Here is a 27,121-nt window from a genome sequence, read left to right as displayed (position 1 = left end):
ATATCCAGGATTTACAAAGAGTTCCAGAAACTCAGTGACACCAAAACAAACAACCCTGTGAAGAAAGGGGTGAAAGAAATCAAAAGATATTTTTCTAAGAATAAATTCAAATTGCTAATAGACATATGAAAAAATACTCAGGCTCCCAAGCTACCAGGGAAATACAAATGCAAACCACATTGAGATTCCACCTAATGCCACTGAGATTCGCCAACATTCACAACACCTGCTGGCGCGGTTGTGGTTAGAAAGGCACCCTCCTTCACTGCTGCTGGGAGTGTTGGCTAGTACAACCACTATGGAAATCAGTATGGAGAGTGCTTAGAGAATTGCAAATAAACCTGCCATATGACCCAGCTATCACTCTTCTGGGAATATATCCAAAGGAAATGAAATTTGCACTTACAGCATCTCAATCTACAATAGCAAAGACATGGAAACAATCCAGGTGCCTGTCTGAAGAGGAGTGGATAAAGAAACTGTGGTACATCTGCTTCATGGAATACTGCTCAGCCATTAAAAAGAATGAAATTCTACCAGCTAGAGATCATTATGCTCAGTGAAATAAGTCAATTCCAAAAAGACAAATAGCATATGTTCTTTCTGATACAAGGCAATGTTCATGCAAAACATAAGATCAGTGGCCCTTTCAATGCTGCTTTTGCTGCAACTAATGCATTTTGGTATTTTAGTTTATATTTTCATCTCTTCAAAATAGTTTCTTTTCTCTTATTAAATTCTTCACTGACTTAAAGGTCATACAGTAGCAAAATTTTCTCCGAGAACGTTTTTTTTTTCTTTATTTCTTCTGTGATACCCTGATCATTCGCTAGCATGCTATTTAACTTCATAGTAGTATGAATTTTTAAATTTTATTCCTATTGTTTTGTTTAATGGCTTTTTATTTAAGGGAATGAACAGTAACATGTACAGTAATAGAGACTCTCATATTCAGAGATGCAGGTCAATGCAGCATACATCTACACTTCCAAAACAAAGATGGACTTCCAGTAAAACTGTTAAATATATATTTTTAATGGGATGTTGGACTCCTTTCCATTGTCCATGCCTACAATGTCAGGATACATTTAAATAGCAGAATGATGGACTTATGACTGCTTATGAAGGACTATACTACTGTATTAGCATAGGGCAAATCAGTGAGGGGAGGAAATTTAGGGAGGGGATAATGGAAATCCCAGAGCCTATGGAATTGTATCATTAAATAAACAAATAAATAAATAAATTCAAATAACTAAAGATAGAAAAATATATTTTATACGCTACTAATAAAAATCTGGAAACTGAAGCTTAAAAACTATCATTTATAATAACACGGTCAGAAATACTGTGCACAGCATGCATACATAGAAATATCAAAAATAAATAAAAGTCTTGTCTACTCTGAAACACTGAAGAAAGAGCAGTAGACTTACATAGAAAGTTTAGATTATTCATGCAAGATTCAGTGTTAAGAGGTAAAGTATCCTAAAATTGATCTATAGAGTCAACCTAATGTTAACTAAATTCCAGCAAGACTTTTTTGGAAAAAATCAATAAGCTGTCTTTAAAATGTAATATAAAATTTTGTAGCCAGCACAGTGACAAGGCATGCTAATCCTTATCCTGCAGTGTCAGCATCCCATACGGGTGCTGGTTCATGTCCTGGCTGTTCCACTTCTGGTCCAGCTCATGGCTTATGACCTGTCAAAGCAGTGGAGAATAGGACCCTGCACCCATGTGGGAGACCTGGCTAAAGTTCCTGGTTCCTATCTTCATATCAATTCAGCTTTGGGCACTCAGCCACTAGAGGAGTGAGCCAGTGGATACAAAACCTCTCTTTCTGTCTCTCTCTCTTTGTAAAAATGTGCCTTCAAATGAAAATAATAAAGTTTGTAAAACATATAAAAATCCAAAGAAAATAACCAAAATAATTTTGAAAAATGAGACAAAAATTAAGGGCTTATACTCTTTAACTTCAAGACTTACAATAACATTACTGTAAATCAAGACAGTCAAGCAATGGAGAAAGGCTAGACAGACATCACAGGAACAGAACAGAATCTAATAACACACTAATATAAACAGCTAATATATACAGTTAATTATAATCCTCATTTTGAAATATGAATTTAATTCAATTCAACTGATATATTAGGAAACAATTTGAGGATAACAAAGATTTTGCATCCATTTATGTGTTATTTTGATCTACAAGAAATACCAGATCAGCATAAAGAAAATAAAACTAAACCTAACTAAGCTTAGCTAAATGAAAATATACAAAATTCATGCAGGTATATACCTCAAGGGTTACAACTTTCCTTCAAATTGCAGATTTCACCTAATGCAAACTTTCTGACTCCCACTTCCACAAACTAACTTTCAGTCTTTCTCCAAGGTGAGATAATATATATGATTATTGATGAAATACTAATATTATATTAATATATAACATTAAACAGCTTTAGTGTCACTGACTAAACTTTTAGTGTTATATCCAAGCCTATTTTCCCTTAAGTCCTACTGCTTCTACCAGTCAATGCTGCATAATACAGCAATAAAGATCATAAACGTTACATTAAATAGAACTGGTTTTACATTATAAACCGACTTTTGGCTAAGTGGAAAAGGAATTCCATAGATGAAGGACAGACTTATGAACTGGTGCCAGAATAAATAAGATATCAATATAGAAAAATCCATCCATGTTCCATAAGCAAATTGTAACTCAAAACAGATCATAGACTTAAATATAAAACTCAGAAGTATAATTTTTCAAAAAACACTTGATATGTGTGATCCTGGGTTAGGCGATGGCTTCTCAGATACAACAATGAAAGTATAATCTATAAAAGAATAAAGTAGGTTAACTGAACTTTATCAAAATTAAAACTTGTTCCTCAAAAGATCTCATTAAGACAATGAAAAAGAAACTGCAGACTTGGAGAAACTATCTCAAATATCTGGTAAAGGACTTGTAGTCAAAGTCTATGGAAAACTGAAAGTTCAAAGAAAATCAACAATCCAATTTTTAAATAGGCAAGTAACAGACACTTTTCCAAACAAATAAACACATGAAAAGATGTTCAATGCCATTAATTACAAAAATGAAAATTAAAACCATGATGAGATACCACTTCATTCTTATTAGAATAGAGAAATACAAAAATACTAATATAATACTAAGTGTTAATGAATATGGAGAAAAATAGGAGCTCCCATATATTGTTCATGGGTAGATAAAATAGTACATTCACTTTCAAAGAGTTCAGAAGTTTCTCATTAAGTTAAATGAGCACTTCCCATATGTCCAAGTAATTTCCCTCCTTAAGTATTTACATAAGTGGAATAAAAATTTATGCTCATATAAAAAAGCCTCATAGGTTTTTGTCATTGCCAACATCAAGAAACAATGAAAAAAACCCTTAACTAGGAAAGGATAAACAATGCCACTCAAAAGTTTTTTTAAAAATTATTCACATCAGTGACACATGCAAAAATATGAACAAACCTCAAACTCACTATGCTAAGTAAATGGAGTCAAATGTAAAGGGTATATTGCATGCCTGTTTATACTATATTGAAGAAAGTGAAAACTAGAGGCACGCACAGCAAGTCAGCTTGAAATAAGGGAGGAATGATGTGCAATAGGAATTGCATGGTTATAAACTGCTTTATATTTTAAATTTGGTGGTGGTTACAAGATCTTATGTAGTTATCAAAACTATACAAAAAAACCTGATTTTTAAAGTAAACCTTGTATTTTCAGATAATTACAGGTACATACCATGGAATACCACAGAGATAGCATTTTCACTTTACTTAGTTCCCTCACAGAGATATCATATGAAACCAAATACACTGACATGGCCAGGATGTCGATGCTGATGCAATAAGAGGCAGAAAGTTCCCTCCATAATACAAACAGCAAAGGGATGAATTGAACTGTAGGTAAATTACACCTTAATTTTAAAATACAAAAAGGCTTAGCAGTTGCTTTTTACATTAAAATCCCAACAGCAACAAACAATTTTAAGGCTCTGAAAACTGACTTCTCTGTTCAAATATTCTTATCACATTAACTTCATGCATTATAAGTTTATGTATAATTTTTAAAATATTTACAATGAACTACTATATTCTTTATATTTCATCAAGATTTGACATTTCCATTTGGAAAATTAAATGTAGTTAAGAGCAAATCTTCAAAATTAGTTCAGATAAACACAACATACCTTTAAGCAGGGGTGGAGAGCCTTTCTCATGACAAGCCCCATATTTGTATACTTATAACGTAATTCATGGGTTATACAAAATTATCAATTTAAAAATTGGCTGCCTATTGATTTCCTGAATTTTGAGTTGTGCGTATGGTTGGGTTGGCAGGGCCAAACCAAATTATTTCATGGGCATTATATAGCCCATGCTGTACAGAAACAACATTGGTTTCTTTAGCCATTCTAGATGGACGGAGAGAAGGAGAACTTCTTAGCCCTCTTTTATCTTTTAGAGTTATACAAATCCATATTTTCTTTGCTATACTGTATTTTTAAAAGAATTGATGGTTAACATTAGAATTCCCTAAGAAATTCATGGACAGAAATTTACAATCATAGAACCAGCTACAAGATTAAATAAGATAGGCTACACAGTGTCTTTTTCCAAACAACCAATTTGAAAATAAAATGTATAAATCATTTATATCAAGAAAATGTTTTGGGTAGTAATGGGCACTATTTCACATCCTTGTAACCTTGTTATTCTTTTATGAGCTAACTTAGCATATGAAAAGCTTAGAACCCAATAATTTGATGGGTATTTATAAGTATTGAAAATAATATGCAAGTGATTATTAGAGAAGGCTTAAATTTTCATATATAGATATATATTGTCATAAAATATTCCGTTCAGTTGTATAAGGGAAACTAGCTTACCAAGAAGTGAAGATACAGTGCATATTGTACTCCTAAATAAAAGATGGACTCCCAATGAAAACTACTAAACATACATTACAACAGGATACTGGATTCTCTACTATTATCTACACTTAAATAGCAGAATCATGGACTTGTGACTGTTGCTGAAAGACCACCCTAGTGTAATGACATGGGGGAAAACAGTGGGAGGAAGATAAATGGGGACAATCGAAGGGGAAAACACTGAGTCTATGGAATTGAATCATGAAAAATAAAAATTAAGGAAATAGTTCAAGTACATTTGCTTTAAGTTTCATTTTTTTCTTTTATAGTAGTTACATTTAATTTGTATTCTTCAGAAAATATCTTATAGCAATAATATACAGTTTAATTTTGTGTTTTTCATTTTAGTGGAATATTATGAATAAGCATGGTTTTCTAAATAAGTAAGTCATATCAAATAATTTTTTATACAGATCTTGTTAGGCAAGGAAGATTTTAGAAAAAATTAAGTTGTAAGGACGACACAAATAATATGTTAACAAGTATGCAGATATTTGAACTTATTTTCTCTTATTCTACCAATCTTCTGCTATACAATCAGTTAAGCATTGTCCCCAAAGAGACTCAGAGTATAGAATATATTGAAAACTAATTCTTAAACAAACATTAGCTCACTAAACTATGAATAATACTCAAATCAAATCAAAGAAGAAGACAAAAGAAAGTATAAAGTATGAAAGTATTAAAATTGTAAAAGATATAAAATAATGAATTTAGGATATAAGAAAATTTGCATACCTGTTAATTTGATATGTCCTATTTCATCAAGCAAAATGCTGTAAAGAAAATTCATATTCAAGAAGTTGAAACGAAATGTTTTATATATTTACATAAATGTCATCAATGCAAAACTAGCACTTTTATATATATCAGAAAATTTTAAGATTAATTTTAAAAATAATTTAGTGCCTTAGTTATAAAGTTTACATTTTACAAATAGGTTTCACGTAACTACATGAAGTATATCAAAACGCAGCTCTAGAGATGTCCAGAGATACATAAGAATAAAGCTTTACTTTTCTGGTTTCAGGTCTCTATATACAATCCCTAATTGATGCAGATGATCCAAAGCAAGGGCCAATTCAGCAAGGTAGAATTTCACATCTTCCTCTGTAAACAAAACCTAGAAAAAATAACAATTTGCCATTTAATTTTTCTAATATTGATTCTTAAAATAGTAATTCTTTAAAAGCCAGTAGACAAATACAGAAAATAAGCACAGCCAACTTTCACATCACTGGCATAATTCATAGAATGACACAGAATAAAGATTTCCAGACATATGAAACTAATTTCTTTAGGAATCTTTCTCTTCAACATGACCACTTTCATATAAATTTTCCTAAGCATACTATGTTTTTTAAAAGTTCTTGCATTGATTGAATAGTAATAGCACAAGATTTACCTTTTTAAAATGACTTGGTTTCCTAATATCACTTATTAAGGTCAACACTCTGATTTAAAAGAATAATGTCCTAACAAATTATTTCAAATATACTGGTATCTTGTTTCAGCAATGTTAATACCATTGCTTCCATCTTTCAAGTCTCAGGAATTTGACTTTTAACAGCTCTGCTAATTCAAATCTTCTAATATAGCATCACAGATGTTTAATTCGTAATGTTTTTAATATACATAATTTAAAAACTCATCTCTGATCTAGTTTATCTTCAGGTCTCTTCCATTAGTAAAATGAGAACAATGGCACAGTATTCCTCAGTTTTTCTTTTTCATATGAGATTTATTTATTTTCATTGGAAAGTTAGATTTATAGAGAGGAGAAACAGAACGATCTTCCATCTGCTGGTTCACTCCCCAAGTGGCCACAATGGCCAGAGCTGAGCCGATCCCAACCCAGGAGTCAGGTGCATCTTTCAGGTTTTCCACGTGGGTGCAGGGTCTGAAGGCTTTGGGCAATCCTGTACTGCTTTCCCAGACCACAAGCAGGGAGCTGAATGGGGAGTGGAGATATTAGGATACAAACTACTACCCATATGAGATGCTGGTGCGTACAAGACAAAGATTTAGCCACTGAGCCACTGCATCGCCATTTCCCAGTATCTCCCCTCCCTTGCCATGTACTTTTACAAGTGATCAATAGTGGGGCCAGTGCTACGGTTCAATGACAGGCTAATCCTGCACCTACAAGGTCTAGCATCCCTTATGGGCACAAGTTCATGTCCTGGCTACTCCACTTTGCATCCAGCTCCCTGCTTATAGCCCAGGAAAGCAACAGAGAATGGAGCAGGTCACTGGGACCCTGCACCTAACTCCTGGCTTGCAATCAGCTCAGCTTTGGCCATTACAGCCATTTTGATGAGTGCAACAGTGGGAGGAAGATATTCCCTCAGTGTCTCTCTTCTTTATAAAAAAAAGTGATCATTCAAAAAGCAAAGCTTATGAGCCTGACATGGTAGTCTAGTGGCTAAAGGCCTCGCCTTAATTGTGCCAGGATTCCATATGGGTACCAGTTTGTGTCCCAGCTGCTTTGCTTCCCAACCAGCCCCTTTCTTCTGCCCTGGGAAAGCAGTCAGTTTAGGACAGCCCAAAGCCTTGGGACTCTGCGCCTGCATCAGAGACATGGACGAGGCTCCTGGCTTCAGATCGGCTCTGTCCACTGCAGCCACTTGGGGAGTGAACCAGCAAATGGAAGATCTTTTTCTCTGTCTCTCCTTTCTGTAAATCTAACTTTCCAATAAAAACAAACAAATAAATATTTTTTAAAGATTATCATCTTACTTTTAGGGTTACTAACTTGAACGCTACAGTGGAACAGTATACAAACACTATTTTCATCTGACAATTTCATTTCACTAGCAATCAAAATATATTTTACTCATGTAACTTCTGGGCGAGGATAACCAAAATCTTCACCAAAATCTAACACATGAGAAAAATTTATTTAGGCAAGCATTTTATGTAGTCATTAAAATGCTACTTGGGATGTCTGCAATCAAAATCGAAGTGTGTGTATTTGAGTCCAAGCTCTAATCCCGCTTCCAGCTTTCTGCTAATGCATACTCTGAGAATACCTGGTTCCCTACAAACCACAATGAACACTTAACATTAGTTCCAGGGTCCCAGTTTTTTGACCTGGTCTAGCAATTGGGTAGTAAACCAAAAGATAGAATCATGTATGCTTGTGTATTTAGCTATCAAATAAATTAATCATCTTTTAAAGCATTAAATAAAAATCGTCTAAAACTCTAAACTGGAAAATAAATGGTGCATTTGCTAGTGTATGGCAAACCTATCATCTTGTTATTAAGTTATCATCATGGAAATTGCCACGATGGATGCAAATCTGAGACTGCATTACAGGGCCTGCAATGTGACACAGCATGTTAAGCCACCTACTGCAACACCATCAACATCCCTGTATTCTACTAAACATGTCTGCACAAGTGGCAGAGGATGGCTCAAATACTTCAGCCCATGTCACCCTTGTGGAAGACTCAGATGAAGTTCCTAACTCCTGGCTTTGGACTACACATTACAGCCACCAGTGGATGGAAGAGAGCTCTTTGTCTCACCTTCTCTCTGGAATTGAATCTTTCAAATTAAATAAGTATTAAAAAAGAAATTTCCTAAGTACTGCTTATGTTCTAGAATCAATTAACTATGTACCAAGCAATGTACACAGAATATTATAATCTGGAAATAACTTTATGAGGTAGGTATTATTTACAACTTACACATGCAAAGACATGGAGTCATTAAATAGCCTGCTCAGAACAATGCAACTAGTAAGGTAGAAAGAAGACTCGAACTCAGGGATACTTGTCTAAAAGTAACTTTTGGGGGGCAGACATTTGATCTACAAGAGAATAGTCAAGATGTCTATACCCCTTAAGAGAATTGCTGAGTTTCATAAATAGCTCCAGTTTGATTCCAGCTTCTTACAAATTCAGACCCTGGGAAGCAGTATGATGGCTCAAGAAATTGAATATTAGCTACCTGCAATGATACTGTGGTACCGAATCCAGCCTAGCTCTGGCCATTGTAAGCATCTAGGGGATATATCCGTCGACGGGAACTCCATCTGGCTCTCTTTTTCTTTCTATGTTTGTGTCCCTCTACCTCTCAAATGCACATATATATGCACAAAAATAATAATAACACAAGCAACAGAGAACTGTTACTAAGAATTGTTATTCTTGACCTTTGAGACTGATGAAATCATCCATAGCTCAGTACCAGAAATGAGGATTCATAGTTTTTTCTTACCTGTTCTTCAAATCATTTGTACATATATGTTAGTGACTATGTGATGTATGCTTTAACACATTTGTAATCATACTAAAAATACTAGTTAATGACCTCTACTGTCACCACATAATATTATAAGCACTTCATCATATCTTTAAAACAGTTTCCAATATATACCTTATCAATCATTACAAATAATTATGATTTTGCTAAATTTTGTTAATTTAGAATCAGGTAATTTCTAGGGCTTTTACGATATTAAAAACATCACAATATGAATATATTAATGTTTCTTAAAAATAGATTTCTAAGAAATAAAACAGGAGATACTGGGTCAAGGAACATAAATAGTACAAGATTCCTGACATACACAGACAAAACTATTTTTCAAAATGGGTATAATAATTTTCACTCCCATCAGCAGTTTATGAAAGCATTTGTCTTGCCATATTCATGGCTAGCCCAGCCCCTAATCCAGTTCACACGCAGGTCAACAGGTGTTATAGCCCTGAATGGCCTGTAGTGCCCCTAGTTCCAGTACTCACTCTCACCAATGGGAGCATTTGCCCAGCAGGAGAGAGACCTGCAGCACTCCTACTGGGCTCACACCGCCAACCCCGGGTTTCATGTGTGCTAGAGGGTGCTACACCCCAGTGTTGCACGGCTTGTTTCACTTCAGCAATTGCCAGTGGGTGCTATAGCCTGGCTCAGCCCAATCTGACCCTGGTTCCAGCTCAACTACCCCAGCCAAGTGCTGACAGCAAATACCTGGGCATATGGAGACTCTGGGGGTGGACTGTGTCAACCAATGGATCTTAGGAAGATTTCCTCATCCTTGAGTCAGTGAGACTGAAACCATTTCAGAACTATCATACCCTAAGCAGAACTCTTAGGGTATGCTCTACATCAAGGACCCAGGGATGATATCAGATGGCCATTTTACATCCCCAGGTATTAACGCAGCTGGGAGGCTGGGTGAGGTTTTTCCCCATTTCACATCCCCAGGTATTGTGGCAGTTGGGCGGCTGGGGAGGTTCCCCCTCACAAACCACCCTCAGGGACAGGAGGAAGAAAGGAAAATTGTGAAACAATGGTCTCAGCCACTTTCCCTAGTCCTCAACCATTCCCACCATGCTCAACTACGTAAACATCATTAAAAATAAAAAATAAAATTTAAAAACTGGCAAAATTTTAACAAATGAAAGAAAGGAAAAGAAAGTTTGTTACTTTTAAATTTCATCTTTCATTTGTTTATTTCTACAGATAAACTGTAAAATAATTGTCAATTCTCATGAGGCTTTGTTTAGAGCTTTGCTTCAGCCAATAAATTAACTTCAGAAGATTGGACAGTTTTAAAACAATCAACCACTCATAGTATATGTTCTTTTAAAATATTTTATATGCAATATTTGTACATTGCATGGGTACAACATATTTTAACACACATATACAGCATAAACAAATCAAGTGAGGTAATGAGCTTTTCATTTTCTCCAACTTTTGTTTGTGTTTGAAACCTATCATTTTGTTGTTTCCAGGTTATTATACAGTCTGTAATCAATTATTGTCAACTGTAGTTCTACGGCACACTGAAAGCTGTTAGGTGTTTCTCACTATGCTTTGGTACTAGCTATCCAACCCTTCTCTATTTTCTTGCTACTGGCAAATTAGGGCACAATTTTATTGCTTCATGTGTTTATATATTTACGTGTGTCTGTATGCACCTGTGTGGATAGAGTGTAGATGTAGAAAATTGGGAAGTACCTTATAAAATACAAATGACATATAAAATAAAATTCTTCAACGTACATAAAAATGTACATTTAAAAGGTTTTTAATGAAGGACTATACTATTGTAATAATAGGGCAAATCAGTCGAGGGGTGAGAATTTGAAGGGGGGAAATCCCTGACCCTATGGAATTATACCATAAAATTCAAAATAAAAAGCATAAAAAATAAAAATGTCTTTAAGAAATAAGTCTTTATTCTAAATAATTTAACAATTTTTTGGACACAAACATGAAGTATAACCAACAAACTATTTATTCATAAGCTACCTAGTGAAGCATCATTTAGTCATTTTAAAAATGTTTCTATTCAATGAATATACTGAATTATTATTTGGTCTTACCTACTACCCGAGACTTAGGTATCAAAACTTACTGACTGCCTCTCTGTGCTCATATGAGTATAGATAGTTGCACATCAAGAATGGAGGTCTGGGGCCCGGCAGCATGGCCTAGCAGCTAAAGTCCTCGCCTTGAACATGCCAGGATCCCATATGGGCGCCGGTTCTAATCCCTGCAGCTCCACTTCCCATCCAGCTCCCTGCCTGTGGCCTGGGAAAGCAGTCGAGGACGGCCCAAAGCCTTGGGACCCTGCACCCGCTTGGGAGACCCGGAAGAAGTTCCTGGCTCCTGGCTCCGGATCAGCATAGCATCGGCCATTGCGCTCACTTGGGGAGTGAATCACCGGATGGAAGATATTCATCTCTGTCTCTCCTCTCTGTATATCTGACTTTCCAATAAATAAATAAATCTTAAAAAAAAAAAGAATGGAGGTCTGTAACAGAACATTAGAAATGACTACAAAAATTTTGCAGACATATTCATGACACCTGTACAATCTAACACAAAACAAGTCATGAATACTGAAGCCTTGTTATACTGTTGTCCCTCTTTGCCCTGGGACTACTTTTTAACAAGGTCCTCTAAAAATACTCCTTAGAAAAAAAATCCTAGACAGATCCTACCATATACTGAATTCCGTTCTATAGAGAAAAACACACGTGATGCTCATGCATGGCATGTTCTGCACTGGAGGTAGACAGATAGAAGCCAGAGACCTAGCCCCTTAAGCACTGGCTAGCCTCCCACAAACACACTGTTTCACTTTCCAGAGCAAGTTCCAAAGCTCTTGGAATCAACAGTAGCTCTTATACACAAAACAATGTACATTCTGAAAGTGAAATTTTGAACTACTTTTATCCAGTTAAATTGCTACTCCTAGTCTACCACTTCAAGACAATATGAAATGCAAAAGAATAAAATATTCTCTTCTGCCTTGAACATCTAAAGCACAGGACAAAATTCAGACAATAAGTGGAAAGCAAAATAGAAAAGAAAAAAGTGCACAGAAACGCACATTATGAAAAAACTATGTATAGACTTCATTTTTGCATCAAAATAAATCTGCACTTTAATTTCACTTTTCCAAAAAGAAAAAAAAAAGAAATGAGGAACAAAAATGGCACACTTTACTACTGCCGTAGATTACTACCTGGACAGAATTATCCAAGTGGTAATATAGGGAAGGCTGGAAAGAAAACTCCCTGAGTTGATGAATGGAAGCCAAAACTCTGGGACAAGGAAGACAGAATTCAAAGGCTGTATTATTGGAGAAGACAGAATTGCCCAGAGCAAATTCTAGAGATAAAGCCATCACATATTCTGGAAATATTGAGGACATGTGAATAAGGACACTAATCTGAACCATGAAAGAAAAACCAAGGCTCATAGGAATCAATCCATAGAACTCACAATTGGACACAAAATTGTTGTTACCTCTAGTATAAGCAGAAAATCTAAGACACAAACTTTAAATACAATGATCAAAATGTTTGGCTCAGTAGCAGAACAAAACTGACCACCAAATGTTTTTCTAGCCCAAGCTACCATACCTACAAGATAAGAACTGAAAAAATCAACCTTATTCCACATCCCAGAACAAAGGTCAACAATATTTACAGAAACATAACAAAATTCATCACCTAATACGATAAAATTCACAATGTCTCTCATCCCATAAAAAATTTCCAGTTACGGATCTTTAGCCTTATTAAAAAAAAAATCCTAAAGGGGTAAAAAAAAAAAAAAGTATCCACTAAGCTCGCAAATGATCACAATAGCTCCAGTTCACAATGGTCTATGAAAATGAAAAATCTCATAATTCAAAGTATATTGAGGATCAATAAGTGTCACCTTTCAATACTGAGGCAAAGTTAACCCTTTCCTATATGTATTCTTTGACATACAAGATAAAACTTAAAAGATTCAAAGTGATCAGAATGTTTACTAACAAATTAATTATATTCCAGAATAAAACTAAAAATTATACTAAATATCAGTTGTACGAAAAAAGTATCAAGCATGCAAGAAAAGTAATAATACTCATTACTCAATAAATGATCATGTAACTATGCTTTTACTGAAGCACAAATAAAATTCATAGACAAAATTTAAGCAAAAGGTTATGACTAGGTTTTAATAAAGATTTACTTACAAAGAAAAGCCACTTATCAAATTCAGCCACCTGATTTCAAGTATTGATACCATAAACCCCAAGAAACAACTTAAATCACACAGCAAAGTATTAAAGCTAATACCATGAACACCAGAAATAAAAGTAAAATTTCAAAAAAAAGTTGAGGTTAAGAAAAAAGATGAGACCAAAATTTAAAAATAAGAAAGTCAATAATCACACAAGGCAAGCATGTTTACTCCTACCAATTCTATTCAATAATGGATTGCATGTTCTAGTTAGTCAGAAAAAAAAGAAAGAAAAAATGTCCATATGGCAAAGAAATAAAACTCCTTATTCACAAATTGAAAAAACTTCGAAATCTAAACAAAATGTGTGAGAAGTAGAAAGTAAATTTACCTAGAATGAGACACAGTTCTATATATTAACACTTTTCTCTCCAATTTGAAATTGACATTATGAAATCAACTCTATTTATAAAAGCATTAAAAACAGGAATTACTTAAAGATAAAGCTGACAAAATATGTACAGAATCTACACACTGAAAAGACATAACAATCATAAATGGATTGAAAGCCTTAATGCTGTTAAGATGTCAGTTATGCACAAACAAACCCACAGATTCAATGTGATCCCAATAAAAATCCAAGCTATCTTTCTCTAAAAAATGAAACTCTGATTTTAAAATCAATATACAAATGCGATGGCGCAGTGGTTAAGGTCCTCGCCTTGCACGTCCGGGATCCCATATGGGCGCCGGTTCTAATCCCGGCAGCCCCGCTTCCCATCCAGCTCCCTGCCTGTGGCCAGGGAAATCAGTCGAGGACGGCCCAAAGCTGCCAGAGCACTGGGCTTTGGGAGATGTGTACGAGGGAGGTCTGTGGGAGAATGTTAGTTGAGGAATGACTTCTGGGGAGATTCCACCAACCAAGTTATTATAACTGCACGTAAATGAGGCGGCTGAGATTGGGTGGTTTAGAGAAGAGAAATCAGAAGCTCTTTTGGGCCAAATCAATATATCCACCCGTGTGTGAGACCTGTACACATAAAAGTCATAGCTGGGGGGCCTACCTGGCAGGGCTCAACCACAGTACCTGCAAGTGAGTGATATGGCACAGTGTGGACCATGTTAGGTTGGGTCATAACACTAACCAGCTCATGGAAGAACTGGGTCTGGAAACAGATTCTGTGGGGGATTGTGGTCTCATCCCTGTGGCACTCCACACCAGCTCATTTGCTTGAGGGTTTGGCTGGTGACAGGCTGAGCTAGGCATGATCATGGAACTCACCAAAACTCACCAGTACTGGGGCTGGGAACAGGCCAGGCTGGCCCAGGCTGTAGCACCCACAGGTGCACTCAAGAATAGCATGTGGGGCAAGCCAGGCCACAACATCCATCTGTGCTGGATAAGAGCCTAGCACCCACTGGTATGTGTGAGATCTGTGTCTGGGAGAGGCCCTAGTAGGGGAATTTGGGGAACTTCCCTAGTGGGCAGTTGCTCCCATTGGTAAGCATGGGAATCAGGGCTGGGTGTTAGTCAGGTTGGACAGGGTTACTTCACTTGTTGGCAAATAATGTGTGTTGGCTTGGCAGGGGAGGGGTGGTGGCAAACTGGGCAGAGCCAAGCCAGCCAAACCACAGTACACTGGCATGTATGGGAGCCAAGATGGGGTGTAGGCCATGACAGGCCAGCATAGGCCATCACACCCACCAGTTTCCATAAAAGCCAGGGATTGGGGCAGGCTGGGCAGGGATAGGCTGCAGCACCCACCAGCTAGAGTCCGGACTGGGGATGGACCAGGCCAGGTCCACACAGGCCAAGCTGTGTGATGTACTATGCCAGGCTGGCTCAGAACAACTGCCGGGATTCACAGTATCTGTGGCTGGGAGCAAGCCTGTTTGGGGTGGGCAAAGAGCCCAGTAGGGAAGCTGCAAGATCTCCTCTGCTGGGCTACTGCTCCCACTGGAGAGTATGAGAGCTAGGACTCGGGAAAGACCAGGCTGGGCACATTGGCCAGCATGTGAGCTGGGTTAGGGGTACAGCCAGACTGGGCTAAACAATCATAGTGCAGGCATTAGCCAGACTAACAGTAGGCATTTGGCTTTGCCACAGCATCAGCTAGCAGGTGCTGGGAATGGGGGCAAGTTCTGTCAAGCCAGACTGTAGAACCACCTGAAAAGTGCAAGATCTAGGGCTGGGAGTGGACATAGTAGGGGAAATTGTGGGCAACCTTATGATGGGCTACAACTCCCACCGGTGAGCATGAGAACCAGGGCTAGGGGCAGGCCTAGCACAAGTGTGGACAGGCTAGTGGAGTCCGTTAGGTTGAGGTACTGCAGCACTCATTGATGTGTATGAAGAACTAAATGCGATGTGGGACTGACTGGACCAGTCTATTGCATATATCAACATGCACAGCAACCAGGGTTGGGAATGGACCTGGTAGGTAATAATGGGGGTCACTTTGACTAGACTGCAGTTCTCACTGGTGTGCGTGAAGGCTGAGTGTGTGGTGGGTAGTGTTAGGCTGGGCCACAGAATCCATTGGTTTGCATATGAGATGGGGCTGGAGAGAGAACTGACCTGTCTACTGCAATTACCAGTGTGTGTATAGGCTGATATGGGTAATGGACTGAGCAGAACCCTGCAGTGGCTGGCACATACAGGAGTCAGGTTGGGGTTACCTCTGGTGAGGATTCTTGGGGATGTCCTAACTGGATCAATGGAGTCAGAACTCCAATCATGGGTGAAAATCACAGAATCTGTAGTCTGGAATGCATGTGTCAGAACTGGGTTTCCATAGTTGAGGGTTGTGTAGTGGAAAGCATGACCAGATACTCATGGGGCACATGACAACCAGTTCACTGATGCCAACAGAGGATGTTTAGTACCATGAGGAGGGCAGAACAAACTGGACAGCTCCCCTGGCGAAGCTTTGACAGCAAGTATGTGGGCAAGTGGAGTCTTGAAGGTAGACTACGTCAGCCAATGGACCTTGGAAGGATATCCTCAACCTTGGAGCAACAAGATCAGTAGCATCACAGAGCTATCCCAACCACTTAAGCCATCCCTTTGGAACATGCTCCACACTGGGGACCCTGGACTACATCAGGTGGCAGCCCTCCATTCCTGAATACTGATGAGGTTGGACTGTTGAGAGCAGCCCTCTCCCCTTCTCTCCCCACCTTCCCCAGATACAGGAGGAAGGGAAATTGGAAGCCGTTGTCCACTTTTCCCCATTCCTCAACCCTCCCAACCCTAATCAGTGGTCAACATGGGCATGCATTCGTCTCAACTATGTAAACATCATCAAAACTAAAACGAATTATTAAAAAAATTAAAATAACCTAAAAAAGAAAAAGGCATTACAAAGAAATATGAAAAAACTTTTTAGGCTTGATGCATATGGTCATTTTCCTGATAATAATCATGGTCACAGTTACACACAAACGTAAAAATTTATCTAATTGTGCACTTTGAAATACATGCAGTTTATGGTATGTCAATTTTGACTCTATAAAGGTATATTTAAAATGGCTAAATAAACACTTTGCAGGGGCTTTTCAGTAGCTTGAGTACCCAAAGTCCTAGGCTTGCCCATATCTACCTCATTCAGTTATTCATATAATAAATATGTCTAAGAAAATAATGAGAAACACACTGAGCTAACTTAAATGACAAGTAAATAGAAAATGCCATTAATTTGTTATAACATTAAATTTCATTCAATGAAACAAACAGAATACTTATCGCTTAGAATTTCTAGAGAAAAAAATGTAATCAGCAAAAACAAAATTTTCTTAGCTTTAGTCCAGTAAAATAGAGCAAACATTTAAACATACTCACTTCTTTAGATAATCTTGTGAAGACATCTCCTCCCCTGAGAAAATCCAATATTAAATACAGCTTCCCTTCAGTCTGAAAAGCTAATTAGAAATTAGAATGTAAGTAACAAAATAATATTAAAGGCTTAAAAGCTTAGCATATTTTTAAATTACCGTATCTGTTTAGAATTTTATCATGAACACTATAAACAATCAGGTATTTACTTATTCCTTCCATTATCGGGTAAAATTACCTCAAAATTAAATCCAGCATCTAATCTACTATCTAACCTAGTGTTAAAATAGCAATAAATCCCTACACAGGATGTAGTCAACCTTTCAAGCAAGTCAACCTTACACAGAAACATCAACCACCAAAACTTTGCTGATGTGTGAAGTATTTTGTTCTATCACAGTTCTCTGAATTTTACTTCAAAATCACCTTTGGAAAATCTTATAATTAATTCTATAAAGCTCAAAAAAAATGTCACCTCCTCTATTAAGTATTTCAGGATTTGCTGATTTTCACATTTCCCTGCACTAATCTTAACTCCTTCCCCATCCAAATTACTTGCTACTACTCCTAAGATCTCACTGTTTCTTACTTATGCTTTCCTTATTCCAATTATTCTACTTTGATTCATATAATTAATTTATTATAAACTAATCCTTTCTATCGATTTTAAATTTGTTTAGGTCACAGACTGTTCTACTTCTATAGTCTGCAGTATCGATTCACTATTCTACATACAACATGTATTTATGGGTTAATGACATATTGCAGACTGAAATATGTCTTTAAACACACTTATTCCATAAGGGTTAAAAGGTGTGTATAAACGCATAGGGATTTCTTAACAGGTGTTATAGAGATAACTGGATATATATTTTAGTGCACTACTTGTTCAAATTACACTAAATAAGATCAATTATCGCTACTTTTTTAAAATCTAGAAAAATGAAAATGATACAGAGAATCATTATACTGCATGGCCTTTCCATATACATACACATATCTCCACACATACACACATATCTCAAACACACATATACACACAGAGAAAACAGAATGTAGAAAGTGTTTTCAGATCCTAAGGAAGCCTTATTCCATCTCATGCACAATCTTATGCATACATTAAGTTAACAGATTCAGAAATGTCTGAGGTCAAAGTTCATGCTCTTTCCAATATACCAACTATTTCTTACTTTCCTACAGATATTCCCCTTCACCTAAGTATAAACAATAATTTAAACAGACTAATATAACTATGTGGTCTTCCTAAACAGAATCAGGATATAAGATCAATATGATTATTATTAAAAGTACACTGTGGGTACAGCCTAGCAGGGTGCAAAAATACTGTCAGGCAAGTAAGATACTAAACTTGTCACCTTAGGCAAGTTAATCAATTTAGATAAATGCAGGAAATAAAACTAAAAGCTAGGTATTGTTACTAAAGACAAAGACATTTTACAGTTTAATATAGTAAGAGAATTTAAGTACTTATTTCTTAACAAGAATTTCCTCTGAAAGGCAATGTTAATTATTTCAATAGCAGAAAGATTACATACCATAGTGCAATTTGACAATGAATGGATGATTTACTTCCACCAGTATATCCCTCTCCATCTTTGTCCGAACTCTGTCTCGAACTAAAAATTACATAAGAATAGAATATGTATTACTCACATATATAATTGCACTAAAGATATCATGAATAACATACCACTAAAAATAGTTTGTATGATATTGAGTAACTAATTATATTCTCAAAAAGTCAACAAATTCAATTTAGATCTAGGCATGAATAAAAATGAAAAATAAATGAGTATTAAATACCAATTTATTATGTTCTAGTCTTTAATCAGCCAAATGAACTCACTGATTAAAACTGAACTTAGTGGTATTTTTGCCACAGCCTAGAACGCAATCAGCATACACAAGTATACGAAGATGGTTGTGTTTCGTCCATATGTAACATACAGAACAGGGGAAAAAATCTTGAAAGAAAAGAGTACAGCTTAATATAATAATAAGTTCAGTTTAAATTACATGAAATGCCAATTTTTTCAAGCATTAAGATTTTATCAGGGTACATTCTCATTAAATTAGGCATACATAGACGCCTGCACTGTGACACTAGATATTGAGCTGGTGCCTGAGTTGCCAGCATCCCATGTGGGCAGCGATTTATGCCACAGCTTCTCCACTTCAGATCTGGATCTCTAGCCAATATGCTTGGGAAAGCAGCAGAAGATGGCCAACGTGCTTGGATCTCTATCATACATGTGGATAATGGGATGAAGCACCTCCCTCCTGCTTTGGCCTGGCCCCCCCGTTGGCCATCACAGCAATTTAGGGAGTAAGCCAGCACACAGTCTCTTTTTCCCCTCTCCCTCTGTAACCTTGCCTTTCTAATAAATACGTAAATTTTTAAAAATAATTAAGGCATACACAACATCAAACCCAGAAATATCACTTACTGGCTAGGAAAACCTAACAACCACGAATGCCAATGAAAAACTATATCTACTTACCTTATATAATCAATATACAGCATATTTCTCAAAATAACTTTTGCCAAATTCTATTTTAATAAACCTTCTGATTTTCTACCTTTTAAAGAAGCTTTTTTTAACACCTTCATTGCATAAAGCTGCCCAGCATCAGGACCAGTCTTCTTTCTAACAAGAAAAACCTAACAGGGGAATGAAAAAAGGAATAAAATTCATATATCAAGCCACTCTTACCCCAGACAAACACACAAGCAGACACCTACAGCATCTCATATCTTCTTTTATAAATTATATAGTAATTAACAACCACAATCAGTATTTTTTTCATTTTCTCATTTATTCAGTAAATAACATTCTTTAAAAATAGTACTTTAGAAAGAAAAAAAATTATAGAAATTACTGATAAAGTGCTGCACTGTGAAAGTATGTAATACAAGAGACAAATAGCATAAGTCTGAGCTAAATTCCTTCTTTTAAGACCCAAATTTGTGGACCTGGCACAGTAGCCTAGCGGCTAAACTCCTCGCCTTGCATGCACCAGGATCCCATGTCAGCGCAGGTTCTAATCCTGGTGGCCCCACTTCCCATTCAGCTTCCTGTTTGGGGATTGGGAAAGCAGCTGAGGACAGCCCAAAGCCTTGGGACCCTGCACGTGCAGGGGAAACTTGAAGAAGCTCCTGGTTCCTGGTTTCAGGATTGCTTCAGCTCCAGCCATTGCAGCCATTTGGGGAGTGGATCAGTGGATGGAAGATCTTCCTCTCTGTCTCTCCTCCTTTCTGTATCTGACTTTCCAATAAAAAAAAAATCTAAAGAAAGACCCAAATTCATTTTTATTACCTATGATGCTATGACTATAAATTTGATGTATTCATTTCAGCCTAGACCATTTAAGAAGTTATCCAGTACTTTGATTTTACAATAATAAAAAAAATAACACTTTTAGTTCTACACACCATGCAAAACAGGTGGCAAATTACATTACTAAAAAAAAAAATGTTAAACTCTATCTATAGTTACCAAGTAAGCTTTAATTTATTAATATGTCATTTTCTTAACCTGAGATCATGGCTTATTAAAAGCTAAAATGTTTGTACAAAGCCTCAGTTATGTAGAATCTATGTGAGTAGATTACAGCTTTATAGGATCAATTATGAGTGAGCTGTTTCATTCTTTAATTAGTAATACTGCTCTCTGCCTCAACCTGTCACCCATAACCCTAGCAAGCTCTACTGAAATGCTGTTTAAATTTAAAAAGGAACTAGGCAACTAAGTTATTCAGATAAAACTGCAGGAAACACAGTTTAAATCCAAACAGGAACTAGGCAACTAAGTTATTCAGATAAAACTGCAGGTGGGGGAGCTGTAACTAACTTAAGCTGCTTTTCCAAGGCTTATCTGAAAATTCTTTATTCCATTTCTTCCATATAATTATGTATCAGTAAACTGGAGGACAGGGCAGTTCACTGAAAATCTCTAAAAAATATTTGCACCAGTACTTCTCATATTTTTTTTGTAAAGAACATGTGTCTTTTCTCCTTTCCTCCAATTTACTACAGATCACATTTTGGTAAAATACAATGAATTTACAAAAACTAAAAGTCACATGACATCAATCTTTCCAAAATAAGAAACTTGACACAAACATAAATTACTCCGACAAGCTGTTATGAAAAAAATTTAAATGCTTACTCTTGGTTTCTGAGGATTTCTGCCAGTGAATAGGACAAAGAGTTCAGATTAGGAATAGACTAGTCAAGAGTTCACATATTAAAAACTAGTTGAGTTTTGCAATATAAAACTATCTGAAGAGCAGATGAAGTTTAGGGGTTGAACCAAATTATCCATTTCACAGACCACCACAAATAATTCTATACTGAAAAGATTAACCAATTAAAAAAATTACTTGCCACAGATCTTGTCTGAACTCCAAGTAAATTTCCCCAACCAATGTAGAATCCGGAAATACTCTGGGTCTTTACCATAGAACTTCAATGGCTTCCATCCATAGTGTCATTTTTATTAAAATTTGGAAAGTAGATTCCTAAAAGCTCAAGGGTTTTCACTAATCAAGGGATAATTAGTGGCCTACCCTCAGTGTCCTTCAGAATGGAAGCATTAGAATATAAATGCCTTATAAATTAACAGTGTCTAATCTGGCTTTTAACTTACAAAAGTAAGCCCTTTGAGCTGAATTAAACATTCAAACTAGATTTTCATGGGGAAATTAATATAATATATAGTGATTAAGCTGCAACCTGAGATATGTACTTACTCTACCCTACAAGTTTTCACTTGTTAACAGATACGTACATGTCTGTATAGATCATTTAACATAGAGTTGTTACCACTTTTTAGAACAATAGATTGAACTGCCAGGGGTGGTGGAACTGCAAAGTCATACAAATGGCAATAACCCTAAATACCAAGGCAGTTTTCCCTCAATTTTACTGATAAGGTAAAATAACTGCAGATACCCTACCTAGCAGTTTACTTTTTCATAATCCAAATCATATAACCAGAGAATAACAAACAAGTAGGAGAACTACTTTTATCAGTCTCTCTGAAGAAAGTTCTAAACCTTTCTGTTCTCAGAAATCTTTCACAATCTTAAAAATGATTGAAGAATTGCATCTATGGGTATTCATCATATTAGACCTAAAACGGAAAACTTAATAATTGCTGAAAAATTAAACTTGTTATTTGTGAACATGTTTTTATAAAGATAATTAGATTTTCAAAATTAAAAACATTTGATGAAAAGAATGACACTGATGTACATTTTTACAAATCTCCAGTATCTGACTTAACAGAAGACAGTTGGAGTCTTGTCTCTGCCTCTACATTCAATCTGTTGTAATTAAGTTGTTTTGTTGTTGAAAGTTAAGCAGAAACTCAGACTTAACAAGGTATGATTTGAGAAGAAGGAGAAGTATTATAATGGTTTTTCATAGAAATGTCGATACTTTTTCATATGGCATCAGAACTTGACAGATGTCACAATGGAGATCCTGGAAGCTTAACAATTAACCATCTGCTGGTCTATCTTGTACTTTGAATGGATTTTGTTCCTATGCATGATCAAACATATATAACACATTGGTGAGCTTAAAAATACTGATTCTCTCTGTTATGCAGATTTTCTCAATTAAAACACAACTCTCTCATCAGAAAAGTATTTATTTAGAAGACATCATACTCATTACCAAATAAAAATTTTCCAAAGTTCAGCTTTTTGCTTTAAACCTCTCATTTTCTCATGAAGTAATACTCACCTTATTCATTTTTCACAAAACACCTACCAAGTTCCCAAGTCTATGTAACTGTACATCACTAATATAAGTAAAGAGGGTGATCCATGACTGGAGTGACTATTCCAGCTTAGCTCAAAAACAAAAACAAATCAGACAAGCTTTTGGACTTGAAACAATCGTTTTATTCTGGCTTAAAACTAAATAGTTTTATATGAATTTGAATATTAAAAATAAGTTTATTTTTAATAGCTTATCAAAAACATTCTAAGTGTGAGGCAGCAAACAATGCAGTGACTGGTGATACTGTTTGGATACATTTGCACTGTGCTAAGCTGCCAGCAGTTAAGCAAATAATATCTTAGGATTATTATGAAACATATTTGACCTGAGAACTCCCTAAAAAGGGAGTATGCCAAAGTAGATGGAGATCACACCTCAAAAACTACCATTCCAGAACACTATCCGTCATTTGGTCTTTTTTTTTTTTCCTCCAGATCTATGGATGAGCTTTTCTGGCATGCTAAAACATGACTAATCTCTATCCTCTTCCAACAATTAACTAAAAAAGTAGCTGCATAACTTCAAACTACTATGTCTAAAACTTTCTATTCTGATAAGAAGCTTCTATCCTATTCTGACAGCTACCCCCATGCCAATGATAGGAAACTGACCAAAAGAGAACTGAGTATGAGTTGCATCCATACACTTCTTTGTAAATGGTCCTTTGTATTTTCTATTAAGAAATATGCAGTAAGCATGTGTTAAAACAAACTGGAGGATCACATGCTGATTGAAAGGATCAATTAGAAACTTTAAGATATAAGGACTTATTTTTAAAACTATTACTTGGTGGTTAATCAATTATCTACACAAAAATTTAATATTTTCAAAAATTCATTTTAAGTCCTATAGGTTTGTCATCACAAAAGCAAAGTACAGTCTTTCATAATAACCCATGAATAAAGTACATGCTTTATGCAAATGAGTTGGCATATGGTACATCAGGAAGGCTACTGTGACAATTTCAAAAATGTTTCCACACTATTTTGTTTGATTGTGTCTTAAACTCAGTAAGATTGTATCTTAAAATAAGTTGTTTTGTATGCTACATTTCCACCCATGCATTAGTGATCATTTGCATTTTACTTTGTACACTTAGTTACAAAATTGTGTGCCTACCTTTCATGATGACAACATTTGCTCCTTAAAATTTTTAAATTGACTTTTAGTAGTCCCCCTGTCTAATACACTACAAAGACATTTAATGTCATTAACTTTTATGAGCTAAAATATCATTTATTGCATTTTAACAAAAGCAGCTTTGCAGAAAAACTTAATACTCTGTAGTCTAAGTTTCTTGGAATGGCTCCTACACTTATCTGATTCACGGCCTTGGCCAAATTTTTTAATAGATTCTGCATATAACAAGTCACACCCACACAAAGCCTACACAAATGATGTAATACTGACAAGCAAGTATGCTCATGTCCTAGGAAAAAAAACAAAACAACAACAACAAAAAGTCACTTTAACATTTCTTTCGTTGATGAATTACATGCAGAACTCTACTCTTCTTAAAAAGATGTCAGTGAAATCCTTGGTAATCCAAAGTCCACTCATAAAAGTTTCCTAAATTTAAGGACTACAATGATAACCAGTTTGTATGTTATTTTCATATGAAGATATTACAAAAATATTCACTATGATATATATGGTACAAATATTCCCTTAATACCTCCAGTTTTTTTGATGTTTCCACCTTAATGACACTGTCAACAAGCATATATTTGAATATATCTGCTTCTTTGTAACACCATATAAAAAACCTGAAGTGTTCATTTTTGGCCTACTTCTAGAAGTATATATTTATGTCATGTATCTATATGTCATGCATTTGTGAAAAACAGTGCAAGCCTGGTTTTATCCAACCCTTTGCTGCTGAAATATTCTGTTTATATTATTTTTGGCACTTCAATATTTGTATAATATTAATCTATGAAAGCCATAAATCCTTTCTAGAAAAAGGTACAAATATGTAAATATATGGATAAATATATACAACAATTGACAAAAATTAATTTTAATATCTTGAAATGTTTGCCTGGTAAGACATTAGTTAGGTAAAATGTTTAAGCATTCACATTTATAGTATAAAGTAATTTAAACTCTGTCCTCTCAAATCTAACACTCTGAAATAGCTATACAGTAAAAAAGTTAAAATATTATACCTTTAAAAACTTCATAAAATAAAAGGTGTACAGAATGCATATGCCTACTCTACGGATAACGTTTAAACACCTACTACCACTACCAATCTATCAACAGTTGTTCTAGCTTCTCTGTTTCACACTCTGTACAAAGTCATTGTCAGGTCACAGTTTACCTAAGTTTGTCTTTCTCTGTCCTGAAAACTTTATACCTCATGTGAGGTATATTCCATGGCACAAAAATTATGCTTCCTTAAGACAATCAATTTGTGTTCTATATTCAATACTATTTGTACAACCTGTTGTGCTTACCTTGAGCGTTTGGTAGGTCTTTCTCTGAAAATGTTCCAGAGTACCATAATTGAATACTGCTCAAAGGCCTCTAGTTTTGAAACTAGACCTCATCGCTTGCTGGCCTTTTGGCTAAGATCAAGTGTGAAACTAGACCTCAGCCAAACTGAAATTAGTAGCTTTTCCTTGCCTTTCTCTCCTTAAATTGCTGTTTTCCTAAGGATCATTAATTAACATGTATGAATATAACAGTTAACCTTTTGCAATTCTGCTTACTCCTTTCAAATTTCATCTCCTTAAAGATTTTAATACAATCGACACATCATCCCATACGTATGTTTTGCTACCTTACACATACTGTGTATCCATTGAGAACTCAAGAGATGTCACATTTATCTGATTTCTATGTACAGATATTATTTTTGTTTAATGTTCAGAAAAGACACAAATATGAAGAAAAGTATTCATTACCTTTCCAAATGATCCCTGACCAAGAACCTTGAGCAACTCAAACTGTGCAGGATCTGCTTTTTCGTATCCTTCCTTAACATGATGAGTAATAGGGATTTCTTTAACACTTTCATCCTGTAAAAACAAATCCAAACAATTTTCAAATCTAGTTCAAACATCTTATTTATGCCTAGCCCTAGTTAAAACCAAAGTCGTAAAGTACCCAACTCCCTCAGTCTAGCAGTTTTATGGCCTCCCAGTATTCCATTTCCCTGTTTCCTACCATGTATAAAGACACTACAACCAACTTTCCTAACACATTGTTTCACATAAGCAGAAGCATGTAAAATAAATCAATGCTTTAGCTATTTTAACTAGGTATTCACATTTTTTAGCAACTAATAGTGTAAAGACTCCCATTAGAATATGATTTTTGACACAGAATCACAGAAAACTGAGTTTTTTAAATACAAATTAATTATAGGGAGTGACAAAAAAAATGTGACTCTCAAGAGGTCCTTTTCATAGTGAAGAAGCAAATATTTAAAATTGGCCTATGGATTCAGGTTAAATTATCTCAATTTTGTTGGAAACATTCAAAGCATCATACAGGAACCAATTAAATAAAGGCCTTTTTTCCCATCAGGTCTGGTCTGGTCAGGGTACCGATTTGGCCATATCAGTGTCACAAGAACTTTTTCACAGCTTGTTTGATCTGCTACTTGTTGGCCCTGACATTCACTGCCAACTCAGCGGTCAGAGGAAATTGACAATGACATTAGTGGTCAAGCTTGTTTCTCCCAGGGGCACTCTTACTAACTGGCTTGCTGCTAGTTTGGTTGTTTAGTTTTTGGCTGTGGGTGCCTTTTGGCACTGTCCCCTTGGCCTTGAAAGACATTGCTTTGGCTCTGGCTTTGGTAGGGGAAGGAGCTTCCTGCTTCACATTCTATATCATCTTGGTGAAAAAGGTGAAGAGCTGTTTTAAATATTATTTCACTATACCTTTTACATATGGAAAGGTGCAACTACCCATAGAAAGAAATGACTGTGAAAGGAAAAAAAAGGCAATAAACTGGCATAGATTAAAAAAAAAATCTGCAGAATTCAAACATATTTCCAAGTCAGA

General features: G+C 35.7%; 1 protein-coding gene across 3 annotated transcripts in view; it reads right to left on the bottom strand.

Moving 5' to 3' along the window:
* The window catches only part of RPS6KA6 (ribosomal protein S6 kinase A6), a 114,549-nt gene that overhangs the window by 42,486 nt on the left and 44,942 nt on the right, over positions 1–27,121 (bottom strand). For 2 of the 3 annotated variants that reach the window (XM_040999525.1, XM_040999524.1), the window contains exons 3-8: positions 26,017–26,130; positions 19,897–19,978; positions 18,852–18,932; positions 17,302–17,381; positions 5,999–6,105; positions 5,721–5,758 (exon numbers count right to left, since the gene is read on the bottom strand). In XM_040999525.1, coding sequence (XP_040855459.1) covers positions 5,721–5,758; positions 5,999–6,105; positions 17,302–17,381; positions 18,852–18,932; positions 19,897–19,978; positions 26,017–26,130 — 502 coding nt within the window. Of the gene's footprint in view, positions 1–5,720; positions 5,759–5,998; positions 6,106–17,301; positions 17,382–18,851; positions 18,933–19,896; positions 19,979–26,016; positions 26,131–27,121 lie in introns of those variants that run through there. The other variant, XM_040999526.1, reaches the window with a different exon arrangement.

Source organism: Ochotona curzoniae, unplaced genomic scaffold (genome assembly GCF_017591425.1).
Source record: "Ochotona curzoniae isolate NIBS_2020 unplaced genomic scaffold, NIBS_Ocur_1.0 scaffold_1852, whole genome shotgun sequence".
Taxonomy (NCBI): domain Eukaryota; kingdom Metazoa; phylum Chordata; class Mammalia; order Lagomorpha; family Ochotonidae; genus Ochotona; species Ochotona curzoniae.
This window is presented reverse-complemented; position numbering and strand designations above follow the sequence as displayed.